Source organism: Cryptomeria japonica, chromosome 3 (assembly GCF_030272615.1).
Source record: "Cryptomeria japonica chromosome 3, Sugi_1.0, whole genome shotgun sequence".
NCBI lineage: Eukaryota > Viridiplantae > Streptophyta > Pinopsida > Cupressales > Cupressaceae > Cryptomeria > Cryptomeria japonica.
Window position 1 is genome coordinate 279,673,611 of NC_081407.1, and position 15,574 is coordinate 279,689,184.

The 15,574-nt window shown below is 35.4% G+C and overlaps 1 protein-coding gene across 1 annotated transcript; it reads right to left on the reverse strand.

The window, feature by feature from the left end:
• Positions 1-14,080: 14,080 nt before the first annotated feature.
• On the reverse strand, positions 14,081-14,794 carry LOC131029629 (glycine-rich cell wall structural protein 2-like). Its single transcript, XM_057960198.2, has one exon. The coding sequence runs from the start codon at positions 14,792-14,794 to the stop codon at positions 14,081-14,083; it is 714 nt and encodes a 237-aa protein (XP_057816181.2).
• Between the last annotated feature and the right edge of the window lie 780 nt (positions 14,795-15,574).

Here is a 15,574-nt window from a genome sequence, read left to right on the forward strand (position 1 = left end):
TTAAGAATTATAAGATACATACCATAGATGGTGTCACAATAGTCAGACCCTCTTCTCGATGTGATGTAGAGGGTCCCTCATGACCTGAATCCTGGAGAAAGAAGCATTCAATGTATCAACATGAAAATTTATATAATATACGATGATAACATATTAACTTAAAAAGATCTAGTACAATATCTAGATAGAAATTTATACTATACCCCATAAGGTGTGTCGAGTTGTCTTCCAGTAGATGCAATATTGACTCTAATATTAGGCGTAGTCCTTATCTACATAAACAAAATTTATTTAATGAATTATTAGATTGTATAAAAAAAGAGATGCACTTAGTTTATACCTATATTTAATGAAGTACATAAAAAGATTGACATGTACATGTATATATATCTATACCTGGTCAAGATGAACATCCGAGCAAAGAAAATCCATATAAGATGTCATCATACTATCATCTGCTGCATCATGCTCATCTAGAACTGAAGTAGATCCTGCAGCAGTAGTAGGACCTACACACGTCTCATGACAACTCGAACACATCTGTGGTATCCATCGAGGAGCAAATGCCATGTGAGCAGCTTGCTCACTCAGGTTACCTGTGAGGGAAGTCAAAGCATCTAATGTTGAAATGAATGATGTATTTTGGACATCTGCAGGAATCGATGGAGCAACAAGTGGAACTATGGGTGGATCCGGTAGGGGATTATTACTCCGTGCCCCTAATCTATGTTGTGGCATTCCACGACCAACACCCTGGAATGACTTAATATCAAAATAATTTGGTTTTTGGTTCATTACAAACTCACAGTATAATTTCTTCAAAAAATAAAAAGGGACCTCATAATTACGATGTGGTGGATAATCAAAAACCATCCACCATCTATCCCAAAAGTATCTATCCATTTCTGGATGCACACACCACCTAATTGAAATTCTTTTCTGGTTAGGTTGCATTGGTTCTCTTGTTTTTGGGTTGGTAAAATATGGACATAAATGAGCTTTGGTTATTTTCAAATCTATGATTTGTCTATAAGTTAAACCATCGGCATAAAAATCACGCAACTCTTGTCATCATCTATGAAATTGATCTAATTGAGAATCAACAGATCTAACTGACTCGACAACAGTTTGCATTGATTTTGCAAACTCTACAAGATGGGGTGGCGTGACTTGCTCATTTTGGATAGCAGCAATGTTTTGTTTAATCACTTGTAGTTTTTCATTAATTCGTTCTCTTAAACGAATTTCATCCAATCTAGGGGGTGGTGGTGGTGGTGGTGGTGGTGGTGGTGGTGGTGGTGGTGGTGGTGGTGGTGGTGGTGGTGGTGGTGGTGGAGGAGGAGGAGGAGGGGGTTGTGGTGGGGGATTTTCACCTAATAGTTCATCTATGTCAAAGACATCCATGATAGCAAAGAACTCCTGCATATATAAAGATATACATGAATTCTATACAACTCTATGTCAAAGAAGAATCTATTTTACTAAATTAAAAAAAAACATTTATAAATAGTAACATTTCTATGTTGTTGAATGAGATACACATGAAATATATAATATAATATTGAACTTAAAAAAATATACATGTACATACTATTGAATCTTGAAATATAAAATTTGCGCACAAAACTTAATAAAAACTTTCAATGAAACATCATAAATCTATTATATATTCAATTTAATAAATTCATTTCTTGTAAAATGCATCAACTATTAAAATCAATATAAAATACTTCATACATAAGATCAATAAAGAAGTGAGAAATAAGATGATCCTCCTTCTAGTGTAAGAATATATAGCATGGAAATAATATTACTAAGACAACATAATATTTTGTTAACTTTAACTTAAAGTTATTTTGAAAAATGCACGTGTGTGTTTGGATGCTCCATATTTCTAGTGTTTTAGTGTACACATGATAATTTATTAGAATTCAATTACATAGTTTTGAGATAATTGCCATCAATTCATATTACATTGATTAGTCTTCAGACAATCTTAAAAAAAAACTAATCTCCCATGACTATAAATGACATACTTAAAACATATTATATTCTAAGTGGTTGTCATGTAAAGACAAAACATCAAAACTTTTGAAGAGTTAAGCATATTCCACCATTAAATTTCTCCCATAATCAAATCTACACAAGATTATAATTTACAAAACCTTCAAAAAATATTATTTCCTATAAATCATTTATTATAAAACTCCGCAATCATTTGTTTTCATATATAATCTTTCTATAAAATTTAAGATATCAATCCATACACAAATTCTCTTACAAAGTTGAATAAGAAATGAAGGATAGAGGATTAAATACTAATATTGTTTTGAGAGATCAATGGAGTAGATTGATTGAAAGGATTGTGTGCATTAGAAGCTTCCAAGTGGCAACTTAAATGTTTGGTGCACATGAGGAGTTCATGATCCAAGAAATTTTTGAGGAAAAGGTCTTCTTAGGGGCGTATACACCAAGATGTTGTAAAAAAAGGTAGCCAAATGACCAAAAAAAGATAAACATGAGTGCGTTATTGGGAAATTCATTTAACGCATTTGAGGTCTTTTTTGTAGTGTTTTTTTCTTACACTATCCTAGGCTTGTTTACACTATCGTAGGTTCATTAGGACTATCCTAGGTTCATTAGGATTGTCCCAAGTTCATTATTGCTTTCTTAGGCTCATTAGGACTTTCTTAGGTTCATTAAGACTGCCCTACATTCATTAGGATCATTTGAGGCTCATTGGGACTATCATATGTTCATTTTGATTGTCCTAGGTTCATTAATTTAATTCATGTGTTCATTAGGACTATCTCACATTCTCAAATAGCTTCAACTAATATCTTAAATTAACTGTTTTTAAAAAAAATAGCTCCTTAACAATTTAATATTATATACAATCGAATATGATTTCAACTTCAAACCTTGTGCACCTTTTAAAACCAAAAGATGTTGTTAAAACCATTCTTCTAATATTAGCTTAATCATAACATAATCTAATAAATCTTCCTCAAAATATCTACCAACTTCAAATCATATATTAAATCTTTTATAATATAAATTACATTCTAGATATACCAATATACTTCTAAAGATATTCAAAATACTTCTTGGGAATTATATTTTTCAAATCTTTCAGATGTATATATAATTAGCACCCCATTTAGAAACCTCATTATCAATCAACATTATAAATCAAGAATATTTTTTATTTTGTATTAATGAATTATATATTTGGCATATTAGCTTCCTTTATGAACCTATGTAAACCAAACTCCAATTTTAGTAACTTATCTAGCTTTGCTCTAAAATTGTGTCCATAATTGATCCTTTTATACCATCACATGACATAATAGGACCATAATAGGACCTTTATGCCATGACATGGCATAAACCTAAGCCTAAACTTTCATATCTAAAATTTGAAGAACTTAATGTTAATTACTTTTAAGGTTATACTAATTTAGTGGTAACTTTTGTATTGCCTAATGAGGATTAAGAACAATTTAGGTACATATGTTCGGTTTTATTTCAATTTCATTTTCGAACGTTTTTGTTTTTGTTTCCATTTCATTTTCGGTTTTTGGTTTGTGTCGATTTCATTTTCGAACGTTTTTGTTTTTGTTTCCATTTCATTTTCGATTTTTTGTTTGTGTCGATTTCATTTTCGAACGTTTTTGTTTTTGTTTCCATTTCATTTTCGGTTTTTTGTTTGTGTCAATTTCATTTTCGAACGTTTTTGTTTTTGTTTCCATTTCATTTTCGGTTTTTTGTTTGTGTCGATTTCATTTTGTTAATTATCTAGGTTTGGTTTTGGTTTCTAAATTTGTTGATTACAGTTTAGGGTTAACTGTTCAAAAATATTTTAGATCAAAATCAAGAATTTACAAATGTAAAAAATAATTTATTTATATGCTACTATTAAAAAAAACTAAAATAATAAAAAAAAAACTAAATAATACACAAAAAAAAGTGAAAAATATACAAGAAAATTATGAAATGTGAAAATAGATGACTGAATGTGTACCTGGGATAGTGGTGGAGGCTTGAAGTGGAAACCACAGCACGGGGGCCCATTTTTGATCTCCCCTTGTCAACTAACTGTAACGGTGAAAATGAAAAATTGTCCAAAAAAATGATAAAAATAGCATTTCAAAACGGGCCCCCGTTTTTTAAAAACGGGCCCCCGTTTTGTTTATAAATGGCGGCCCGTTTTGTCCATAAACGGGGGGCCCGTTTTATTTGGCTTCGGCACCCCGTGACCTTTCAGCTCGGGAGGCCGAACCATTAACGGGCCCCCATTTTTTAAAAATGGGGGCCTGTTTTACGGAGCACGTTTTCCAACGCGCAGACTTCCATGAATTTGTGACTCATTAGCTTGCACATACTCGATTGCCGAAAGGTGGTATCAACACAACTCCTGCATTGGATCCTGACGCTGCACAATTGCCATCGAACTCCATTAGCCACAGACTTTCTTTTTCCTCATTTTGGGATGAATACCCCTCCACTTCACTGTCAGACAGAATCATGTAGTTCCCAAATTGACAATCATGGTACAAAATCTGAGCCCTAGGGTCATCAGATGGGAAAACAATGAATTTGGACTTTGGTTCAGGTTGCAGGATGACTCGCTATTTTCCAACAGGAATTGTGGCTTGGGACCAATCCATTTTGATTTCTCCACCTAAGTCTCTACAGAAAGTATGACTTAAAAGCATGTCGTAACTGGTTGGGATATCAGCTATTAGAATCATCAACTTGATCCTTTTATCCAGGTGAGAGGCAAGAACTACTTGAGCTTCCTTAATTTGGCCTAGTAGGGGAATTTGTTTTGAGTCCATGGAATAGCATCTGCCAAAGGTTTTGGTCAAGGATAACCCCAATGCTTTGGCTATAGCGGAGGGAATTATGTTATCAGATGCTCCTAAGTCTATAATACAATTATTCAACCTATGACCATTAATGAATAATGATATATAAAAGGGCTCTAGTTTCGACTCAAGAAGGGGAACAGAACCATCCATTTGACGAGCAGTAATTTCAAGCATCTTTTCACAAACCAGGGATTGAACCAACTCATTTCTATGTGAGGGAAAAAAGGCATTTACTAATTGTTGCATATCATTAATCTGTTGTGTATTATTTCCTTTCATAAATTGTACCAGTCTATCTAATTCTTTAGGATTTAGTTTTAGGTACTCAGCAGGTGTGATTTGAATTTCTGAGGACTTGCAAAATTCTACTATATCAAATGAACTTTCTTTTTTAGCAGTCTTTAAAAATAAATGTTCTTGCAATTCTTGATCATTATTATGCAACTTTGAATCAATTTTTTTTACCTTTGAAGGCCATCGTAGATGAAGAATAAGACATCTGGGGTTTCTCATTTTGTTGATTTCTCATGAGCACCGCACATGAAGGATCCTCCAAAGTAACCAAAATGTCACCGCCTCTTTCTGAATCAGACTCGTACTCAAGAAAATGGATTTCAGAGTCACCAGGTTACTTTGGAGATCCCTCTTCATCTCACTCATTAGAGGTATCTTTAAAATTCATCAATTGCGAATATTGTACCATCTTAGGGCAAGAACTGCCATCATGTTCATTCGTTAGGTGAAATACACACATATTTCCTTTAGCAGGAGGTGCTTCAATTGCTAGTCTTTGTTGAGCAGGGGGTAGCTGCATGGTCTTATTCCCATAGCCTGGAGATTGGTTCATATTCCTTCTAGGTTTATCTTGGTAAGGAGATGGATACGAGGTACTAGCTTTGGGAAATTGTCTTTTAAGGGTGATCACGTCATTCATTAACCTCTAGATAATAGGATCAGAAGAAGAAGAAGATGATGATGAAGAAGAAGAAGAAGAAGTTTAAGGCTAAGCATTAGGTTTTTGTATTTCCCTTTTCCATTTACTTGTTGTGATTAGATTATCTTCCAATTCAACTGCTAGGGTTTTGGCAGCATTTAGATCTATAACTCTTTGCCTACGGATCAGGAAACCTATTTCACAAGGCATAGAATTAATTAAAAAACACTTAATATTATCATTTGAGGTCTTTTGATTAGCTGGAATTTTATGCAAGATCTTATCAAACTTTGCAACGAAATCCCTCATTGATTCAGGAATTTCCTTCTTTAACTGGGCTAATTAGGCTAAGAGGGAATGTTCATCCTTTGCTACTTTAAACCTTGCTTCAAATCACGTTTTTAGATCTTGCCAGGTCGCTATCACACTATTTGGTAAGTGATAAAACCAGTCTGTTGCTACCCTGGTTAGTGTCTAGATGAACAATCTCACTGCAACATCCTCATGTTGAACTGCTATTATTCCATAGGCCACATTCAAAGGCATTTAGGTGTTCATCAATAGTAATCTTCCCATCACCACTAAATTTGGCCAAATAATCCCTAGCGCCTTTTAGTAAGGGGTTAAGATTCAAACCCAGGTTCAACGAGCCTACAGTTGGCCCCCAAGGATTATTCGCTGACATTGGAAATATGATATTGAGGGGAGTAGGGTTTATTATATTAGGTAGAATAAAATCATGCAAGGTGAGAGCTTGACACAATGAGGATGCAAGTGGTGATGGTGATGAGGAAGGAGGTCTACTTCTTACCCTTCTCTGAGGTGAAAAGGTGGGATGAAAATTTATGTTTTGTAACTCCTAAAAAATAGAATCAAAAACCCTTTCCCTTCTCTGGGACCTAGTATATCTCCTTGACTCCAGACTTGCAACTAGGCAACCAATTTTATAATTTGAGATCCCTAGCAGAGTCACCAAAAATCTGTTGGTTAACAGATTTTTCTCCTTCTTGAAATCTTAACTATTATATTCTTAAAGCAAAATATGACTCTGTTTTACCCTTCAGAAATAAACAAATATACCAACAGTTGGAAGAATTAAGGATAATTCAACCTCTTCATTAGAGGGCAGCTCCATGTATGATTTACAATGAATTAACTGTATAATTAATTTTTGTAACACTTTTAATTAGAAAGTATTGAAAAGGCTTCAACATTTATCCATCAACACAAATAAATGCCTAAATTTTCCTGAGAAATTGCTTAAAGAGGAATTCAAAGACTCCGATTAACATATGTTTACTACATACATTCGAAACAAAATGGAAACTCAACACAAGAAACTAGCAGCTTAACCGAGACTCTCTCATGCCTCACAGGGCAAGGGGGATCAAGCTGATTTACAACATGCGAGTCATCCAACAATCTATAATAAATATGAACCAAAAAGAAATGCAGAGATAACTAATTATCAAATTAAATTATGCCCACATAACAACCTAAGAAGAATTATGAATCTCAAAATGCATAGATTCAAAGATGTCTCAATATTCCATTAATAATCATTCATTGCTTCATTTTCCACAATTCGTATCAAAAACTCTTCTATTGTTTCCAAAATCATAGTTTCAAAACCCTTTCAAAAGCAAGCTTTTTAGCTTAAATAGCCACCAGGCCATAGTTTTTACATAATTATCAAATAACATTTACTTTCACTTTAGTGAAAGAAACCATTTAGATGACACAAAAGAAAGCTAAACTAATAGCCACTGAAAGGATGACATTTCATTGTACCATAACAAAACATCTACCGCAACTGAGGAAGTTACAGGCCTGTCCTGGTTTGTCGAAGATCCTCACCATTCTAGGTGTGCAGTCAAAAAGTTCAGGATAACTTGGAAATAGGGCAAGCCAATGTGTATGATCCTCTGCTTCCACACTTCCTTTTCCATATTCACATGCGTGACCTTCGCTTTGTGAACCTCCAAGTGATCCAAATAGACAATGAGCATTGGTTCAATCCTTGCAACTTTCAAAAAGTCATCGGTAGTCAAAGATTTTGTGGTCTGAATGGAATGAACTCTATCTTGAAAGACTTTAATCATGTCTGCAACTTCCTCAATCACTTTAGCTCCCTCCTTCATGGGTTGGATGTCAATACATTTAAGGTCCTTCTATATAGTATTAATCAAATCAGTCAGTCCCCTGAGTAGCTTAGTGGACTCTTCATGGCTCTGCCCGATGATTGAATTGTGCCATTCCACACTTTTCGTTGACACATATAGCACATTATCATCTAGGTTCTCTACTGGTTTCTCAGCTAACAACTTCATCAATCCATACTTCTGAACATCATTCATTTGTGCGAGAATCGCTACCCACTTAACACTTTCCTTTTCCCAGACGACTGTTTCCAACTCAAGTTCTTTACTCACAATTTCATCGTATTTGTAAACCTTGACCAGATTAGTAATATATTTTGATCCTTGTTGAGTTATTAGATCCAGCCATTTGTTGAACATCTTCATCACTACCCTGTTCATTTGAACTTGATCAAGCATCGTCTGGTTTGCTAGAGACTTAGGGTCAAATGACATTGGTATCATTAACAATGGTTGAGAATTTGGATTATGAATAGCATTGATGTACTCTGCCATCTGTGCTACCATTTGTTTCATTTCTCTCTTGTATTTTTCATCTTTCCAAGTCCTGGAGATTATCCTCTTTGTAGAAGATTCCAAATGCTTTGCATCCACGGCCCTTGATGCGATGCCCAAATCAATTTTCTCTATAGTAAAATATTCCTCCATAGCCTTATCTACATCCCTCCCAGGAATGGGCTTGGCCACTTCAGTTTTCCAGTGTCCTATTGTGTCAACCACATCAAGAATTGGCTATGTTTTGAACTTTTGGGGATTTAATGCTTTTCCTAAGTATTTACTAACCATGTCCTCCAATGGGATGGTAACCGACACCACACTCCTTTTCTTTCCAATGGCGGCTTCCAACCATCTTGGAGCATTGGTAGATCCTTTAGGTGGCGGGGTGACCTATGTATATGGGGAAGTAACAATTACCAAGGCATTCATGGGATCATGTTGAGTTCCCAATCCTTCATTTGTATCCACTTCCGACATCCCAGGTTCACTTTGATCTAGTGGGTCCATTATTTGTTCAGGCTCTTCACTAGGGTCTAAATCCACCACGACCTATTGTAGAACAAGCTCTCTACACTTCTTCTTGCTTCTTGATTGGGTTACTCAAGTAGCTGTAAGACTAGATAGCGACCTTCCTGACCTTCTTGGTGGTATTTTCTCTACAACTGGCTTTGAGACACCTGTGATATAAGTAATTTTATTAGTGGCAAAAATAGGAGATTGAACCAGGATGTGTGAATCACTTCTTGATTCGTGTGGGGACATGGAAGGACCCTCCTTGAATTTTAGTTTCCTTAAGCATCTCTTTGTTCTCCTAACAACATTGAAGGTCCTTGTTTGAATGCTATCATCTTCTTCTTTTTTCCAGTCAATTTCTGGAATCGGTTTACCTTCAATCTCAGTACCAAACTCAGTGTCCAAGACATCTTCCTCTATATCTTCCAATACACCTTATGTATTAATTGGGAGCCTCAAGACAACTATCTGTCGTAGAGTGAATCTTGACCACAGCCTCTTTCTCACTTCACGCTCATCCTTGCAATTTTCCCAATAAACTTCTATCTGGGGTTCATGGCAGAAATGACTATCTATGTTAAGGTTTTCCCTTGCATAACCTTTGCTGTCAAATCTTTGCCTAGCTACATACGGCTGCAGATTCATCCTTTTGAACTCCAATTCCAGATTCAAAGAATTTGATACCGACTTGCAGTTGTAATACCCAAGCTCAATAGGAAAAAACACCCTGGATTCTCCCTTTGCCCCTAGTCTTTTATCTATATGGGCTAGCTGCCTACTCACCTCTATAAGTAGGAAGCTATCAAAGGCGTACCAGGGCAATTTGAATGGCTGGCCTTCAAAACCTCCTACCCGTATGTAAGTAAACCATGGAAACTAGATAAAGAAGCTTCCATAAATACTCACAAACTCCATAGCCTCTGCGGACATTCTCTTGTTGGCATCACCTCGGAGTTCAAAGGCTATTCTTCCCATAAAGACTCCATTCCATTTGTCAATTTGTTCAACATATCTTTGTTGTCGCAACAAAGGGTAAAAATCATAAACCCTCATTCCATCAATCCAAGGTTCATTGGGTAATCCAGGCCAATCCTTTGTGCAGGCTAAAATATAAAATAGGTAAGAAGACATGTAAAACCCACTCATACCCACAAAGTTGCTTTGCCCCTCGTGAAGCCTCTCCACAATTACCTAAGACCAATCCTTAAATATGTCACCAGATAGAACCACTTGGACGAAAAAGTACATCCAATCTTCCCAATAGAAGGAATGTGAATTCCCTTTTACTTTGTTTAAAAGCACAACAATGTCCTGCACCTCAGTGATAAGGTATTCTCTGGTTAAGGGTTTGGGTAGTCGTGATCCTCCTTTCTAAACCCTCAAGAGCCAATTTCTTGCAATTACACTTCTGTACTTGTTCTTCTTCTCCGAGAAATAGGCGTATGAATTTCCAATGGTCCAATCCTCATACTCCTCTTTATGCGGAATACCCATTGTTGCCATCACCGTTTCCCTATTAATATGGACTAGCATTTCGTCATCACTAGTTTTGATACATTTTTTCTTAGAATCATAACTGCTCATACAAGCCAACACTAAATCTGGACACGACGCAGCTAATGGAAATGTAGCATCTTCCACAAGACCACTCTTAACTATCTTCTCCATTAGCGACCCAGCCTGAGGATTCTTGGTCCTTTCAAGGAAATTCCCCAAATCTACATGAACTAAGGAGGTGTTTTCCTTTTCTGGCAAGATACTCACTAAACATGAGGTTCGGTCAAGCTTTGGCAGCACAGGCCTCATTTTAACTATCTATTCCCTTAACCAAGAAATTCTAACAACAATACAATATGCTACCCCAACAATTTTTCAGATCTTCCCCCTTTCTATACTAATAAAACTTCAGTGCACAAAGAAACAAAACATAGGAGAAGACAACTGAACTTACCCGATAACACCATGAAAACTGGAAATTCTTCTAGAGAACAGTGCTGGATTTACCTTTGGTGCCTCCAATTAATTAAAGTCAGGCAACTACGACCTTCCTAAATATGGAAATAAACTCATACATCTTCCTTTAATTAGACGGGCAAATATCAATAGGGTTGCACACGCTTCATCATGATTTACTTGAAGCGTGCGAAGTAATGGTGAAATGACAAACCTAACACCTTCTTAATTAGCCATCACTTTCGCATAGGAAATTTGATATTTTCATGATTACTTTCCACATTTAGAATTTCAAAAAGCCAAATAAGGGAATATTCCTTCTTGTCGCGCCGCTTTTATTTCCACCAAAAAGTTTTTCGGATTAGTTTGAAAAGAACTTATGAACCTTGAACCACTTGAACACAAGTTTCAATGGTTCAAGTTCATTTAAGCAATAAAACATTAACGTTCAGCACATAGACAACACCGGGAATGAGTGACAAAAAAAAAAGGAATAATTAAAGTGAACCTTGAACCTTTTGAACCGCTTGAAATTTGGTTCAAGGTTCAAGACCGCATATCAAATTAACATAAAAAAGAAAGACTCGAGCTCGTCATATAACAATACCTTGCCGTGACCCACTAAAAAGGCATTTTTGAATCTTGAACTCTTGAGCCACTTGAACACGAGGTTGAATGGGTTCAAAAATTCAATGACTGAAAACCAAGTAAACGCGTTTGAAAATTTGGTGACAAAGACCAGAACAACAGACTTTTTTACTTTTTTAAACTGCGCTTTGAACCTTGAACCCTTTGAACCCTTTGAAAAAGAGTTCAACAATTCAAGTACGAAGAGAACAAATGACCCGATGGAAACAAAAGGCACAAAAAGATAACCCGCAAATTGGAATAAATTTTTAAAAGGAAAACTTACGGGTGAACTAACACATATACATACATATATATGTATGTATGTATATATATACATATATAATATACATATACATACATACATATATATATGTATATATACATACATACATACATATATATATACATATATATATATACATATATACATATATGTATGTATGTATGTATGTATGTATATATACATATATATATATGTATGTATGTATGTATGTATGTATATGTATATATGTATGTATGTATGTATGTATGTATATGTATACATATATGTATATATGTATTTATGTATGTATATGTATACATATATGTATATATGTATATATGTATATATATACATATATGTATGTATGTATGTATATATGTATATATATACATATATGTATGTATGTATGTATGTATGTATGTATGTATATATATGTATATATATGTCTGTATATGTATGTATATATTATATATGTGTGTATGTATCTATATATATGTGTGTGTGTGTGTGTGTGTGTGTGTGTGTGTGTGTATGTGTGTGTGTGTGTGTGTGTGTGTGTGTGTGTGTACATTTATATATATATATATATATATATATATATATATATTTATGTATGTATGTATGTATATATATAAGTCTCTCCTTTAAATACTTAGAGCGACCAATTTTTAAAAAGTCATTTTTTGAGTTTTAATGAAGAAAAAGATAGCTAGTTCAACAAACACAATATAGACTAAAGAGGCAAACCAATAAATATAATGCAATGAATGAGACATGTGAATTTCTTATTGGAGATGATGAAATCTCTAGTCTAAGGAGAGAAGACAAGCAAGCAAGAGGGGACAAGAAACTAAGGACAAGTTTAAGGATGACTTATACATGGTTGGATTAAATAAAATTAAAAGGGGGAAAAAATGGTAAAGTTTTGGATGGCATCAGGGTAAATCCAATGTGGGACCTAGACCTTGATGAGGTAGTCTTAATGCATGCTTTAATGGGATTCCCTTCCCACAAATATTATGTTAAACTAAAATTCTCTAACCAAGAACATGCATTCTCAAAATCATGTCAAGTGGAAGAACGACATCTAGGGGTGTTTTAGTATAATAATCTTGTTGAACACTTTGGGAGAAAACTTCCTAGGTCTCTTAAGTGAGGGTGTCATTGTGATGTGTCCTTGAACCTTCAACTCTTACAACAATTCAATAGAGTAACATAAAATTGATGTTATTTAAAGAGGAAGAGAGCATTCTAGGCATGGTAACCTATAAAACACCAGAATAAATGTAGAAAAACTTGACAAACTCCTACTTTAGAAAAGGTAATGTGAAATCAAGGGGACGCAATACAAAACCTCAAAGACTTCCTCCTTCTTCAATAGTTATTTAACAAGATTGACATTGTTACAATTTTTCTTTTCTTTTCTTCAATTATTTGAATGATAATTTGTTGTTTTCTCTCTGCATTAGGTTTATCCACATTTTCTTACTTTTTTAATGTTATCTTTTTACTACATATTTTTAAATATATTTTATATTATATCTTTTTATTTTTCATTTCCACTTCTCATTATACTTTGCAGCTTGTCTACCTTCTCCACTTTTTTTTTTTCTTGTTTTTTCATTTCTTATTATTGAATTTTCTATTGATTTAAATTGAGAAAAAATTACAATCCTATAACATTTTATCTCATTGAATGATAGATCAGTAGGTATAATTAGAATACCAATATAAAAAATTACATAATTATTACAAAAACCTTCACATTAATTAACATAAAATGTAAAAATATGATATCTATTAGAAAATTTAACATATTGCAGCATTTTATTTTCTAATTTGTTAAAAATAAAAGTTTTAAAGATGATGAAACACTTTGGTATCGAACTAAAATTCAAGAACAATACAAAGAAACCGACATATTTATTATATCTATATGAACCCTATCATCTTTATTAAATACAATAACATTACAATATTACTTGGAATTCTTCTACCATTCATATTAAGCATTTTTTGAGCAAATGCATTAGAATTAGAAGACACCAATTGAGCAATCTCTCATTGAAACCAGCTTTATTATATAATTTGTAGCATATCTATGCTACTTACATGCTTAAATCATTTTTGGAGCAAATACAAAATAATAAGTGAATTAGGGATCAATTGAGTAATCTGTGACCAAACCAATTTTATTATATAATTTGTAGCATGTCTATGCTCCTTATGCTATCGATCTAGATGAAACTAGAATCCCTTAATTCTCGGGAGCATGGCCATGGTGAGGAGCACCACCCCAACCACCACTCCCACCACCTCGGCCACCAGGACCACCTTGCCACGGGCCAGGAGCACCACCATGTCTACCTTGGCCACCATGACCACTGGGTGCACCTTCCCCAGGACCTTCGTAAGGAGCCCCACCCCAACCACCAGACCCACCTCCTTGACCACCAGGCCCACCTTCCCCAGGACCTTCGTGAGGAGCACCACCCCAACCACCAGACCCACCTCCTTGACCACCAGGCCCACCTTCCCCAGGACCTTCATGAGGAGCACCACCCCAACCACCAGACCCACCTCCTTGACCACCAGGCCCACCTTCCCCAGGACCTTCGTGAGGAGCACCACCCCAACCACCAGACCCACCTCCTTGACCACTAGACCCACCTCCTTGATGACCAGGCCCACCTTCCCCAGGACCTTCACGAGGAGCACCACCCCAACCAGGCCCACCTCCCTGACCACCAGACCCACCTTGCCATGGGCCACCAGGCCCGCCTTGCCACGGGCCATGATGAGGAGCACCACCCCAACCACCCCAACCTCCAGACCCACCTCCCCAACCTCCCCAGTGGTCAGCATGCCCACCATTTTGATCTTTCACTTCTGCCACTGCGCCGTCCATCAGGGTCCATACAAATATAAGGCCAACCAAAACATAGCATGTTATCTTCGTACGAGACGCCATTACTATCTCCCAAACATTCACTGATAAGCAACCAGCTTTGAGAACCTCCAGAATGGTATTTCATATTTATAGGCTTTCTGCACGCCAGCGTATGATTCAAGTTATTTACATTATCATCAGGTAAAATAATTACACGTGAGATGATAATTTTACCAGAAGATATTGATCTGTGTTTTTATAAATTGTTTACTAAAAATGCAAGCGCGTAACCCTATGTTTTTGACATTGAAGGATATTTGCTATTATCCTCATCAACTGTTTATTCCTAAGTTGTCGATCTCTGCACCAGACATTAACAAATCGTCGGCTAAAATAGTCACCAAGAGATACGATTCTCACGTGACCATTGTGCTGAATTGGATATCAACCCTACCAAATTGAGGTTGTTTAAAGATTTATTAGTTTAGATATGGCGAGTTCTGTGGTTGTGTTTTCTTCTATATATTTTTATTGAGATTGTTTAAAGATTTATTAGTTTAGATATGGCGAGTTCTATATATTTTTATCAAACCATGTTGGTAGAGAATATCTTCTAATTATTAAGGGGAATTGCTTCAAGTGGCTCCAACCTAATAGAATGCCAACAATACCATTAAAGATTATAGAGAACTCCTTGTCTCCTTCATCAATGTGTATGGATCATGTTTATCATGAATGAAATAGGACAACTAATTTATTGACCAATTTGGGAGTGAGAATGAATGGTGAAAATGGAGGGAGATGGAAACCTTACCTCTTAAATTCATTAACCACATTAATAATGTCATTTCTATATGATCT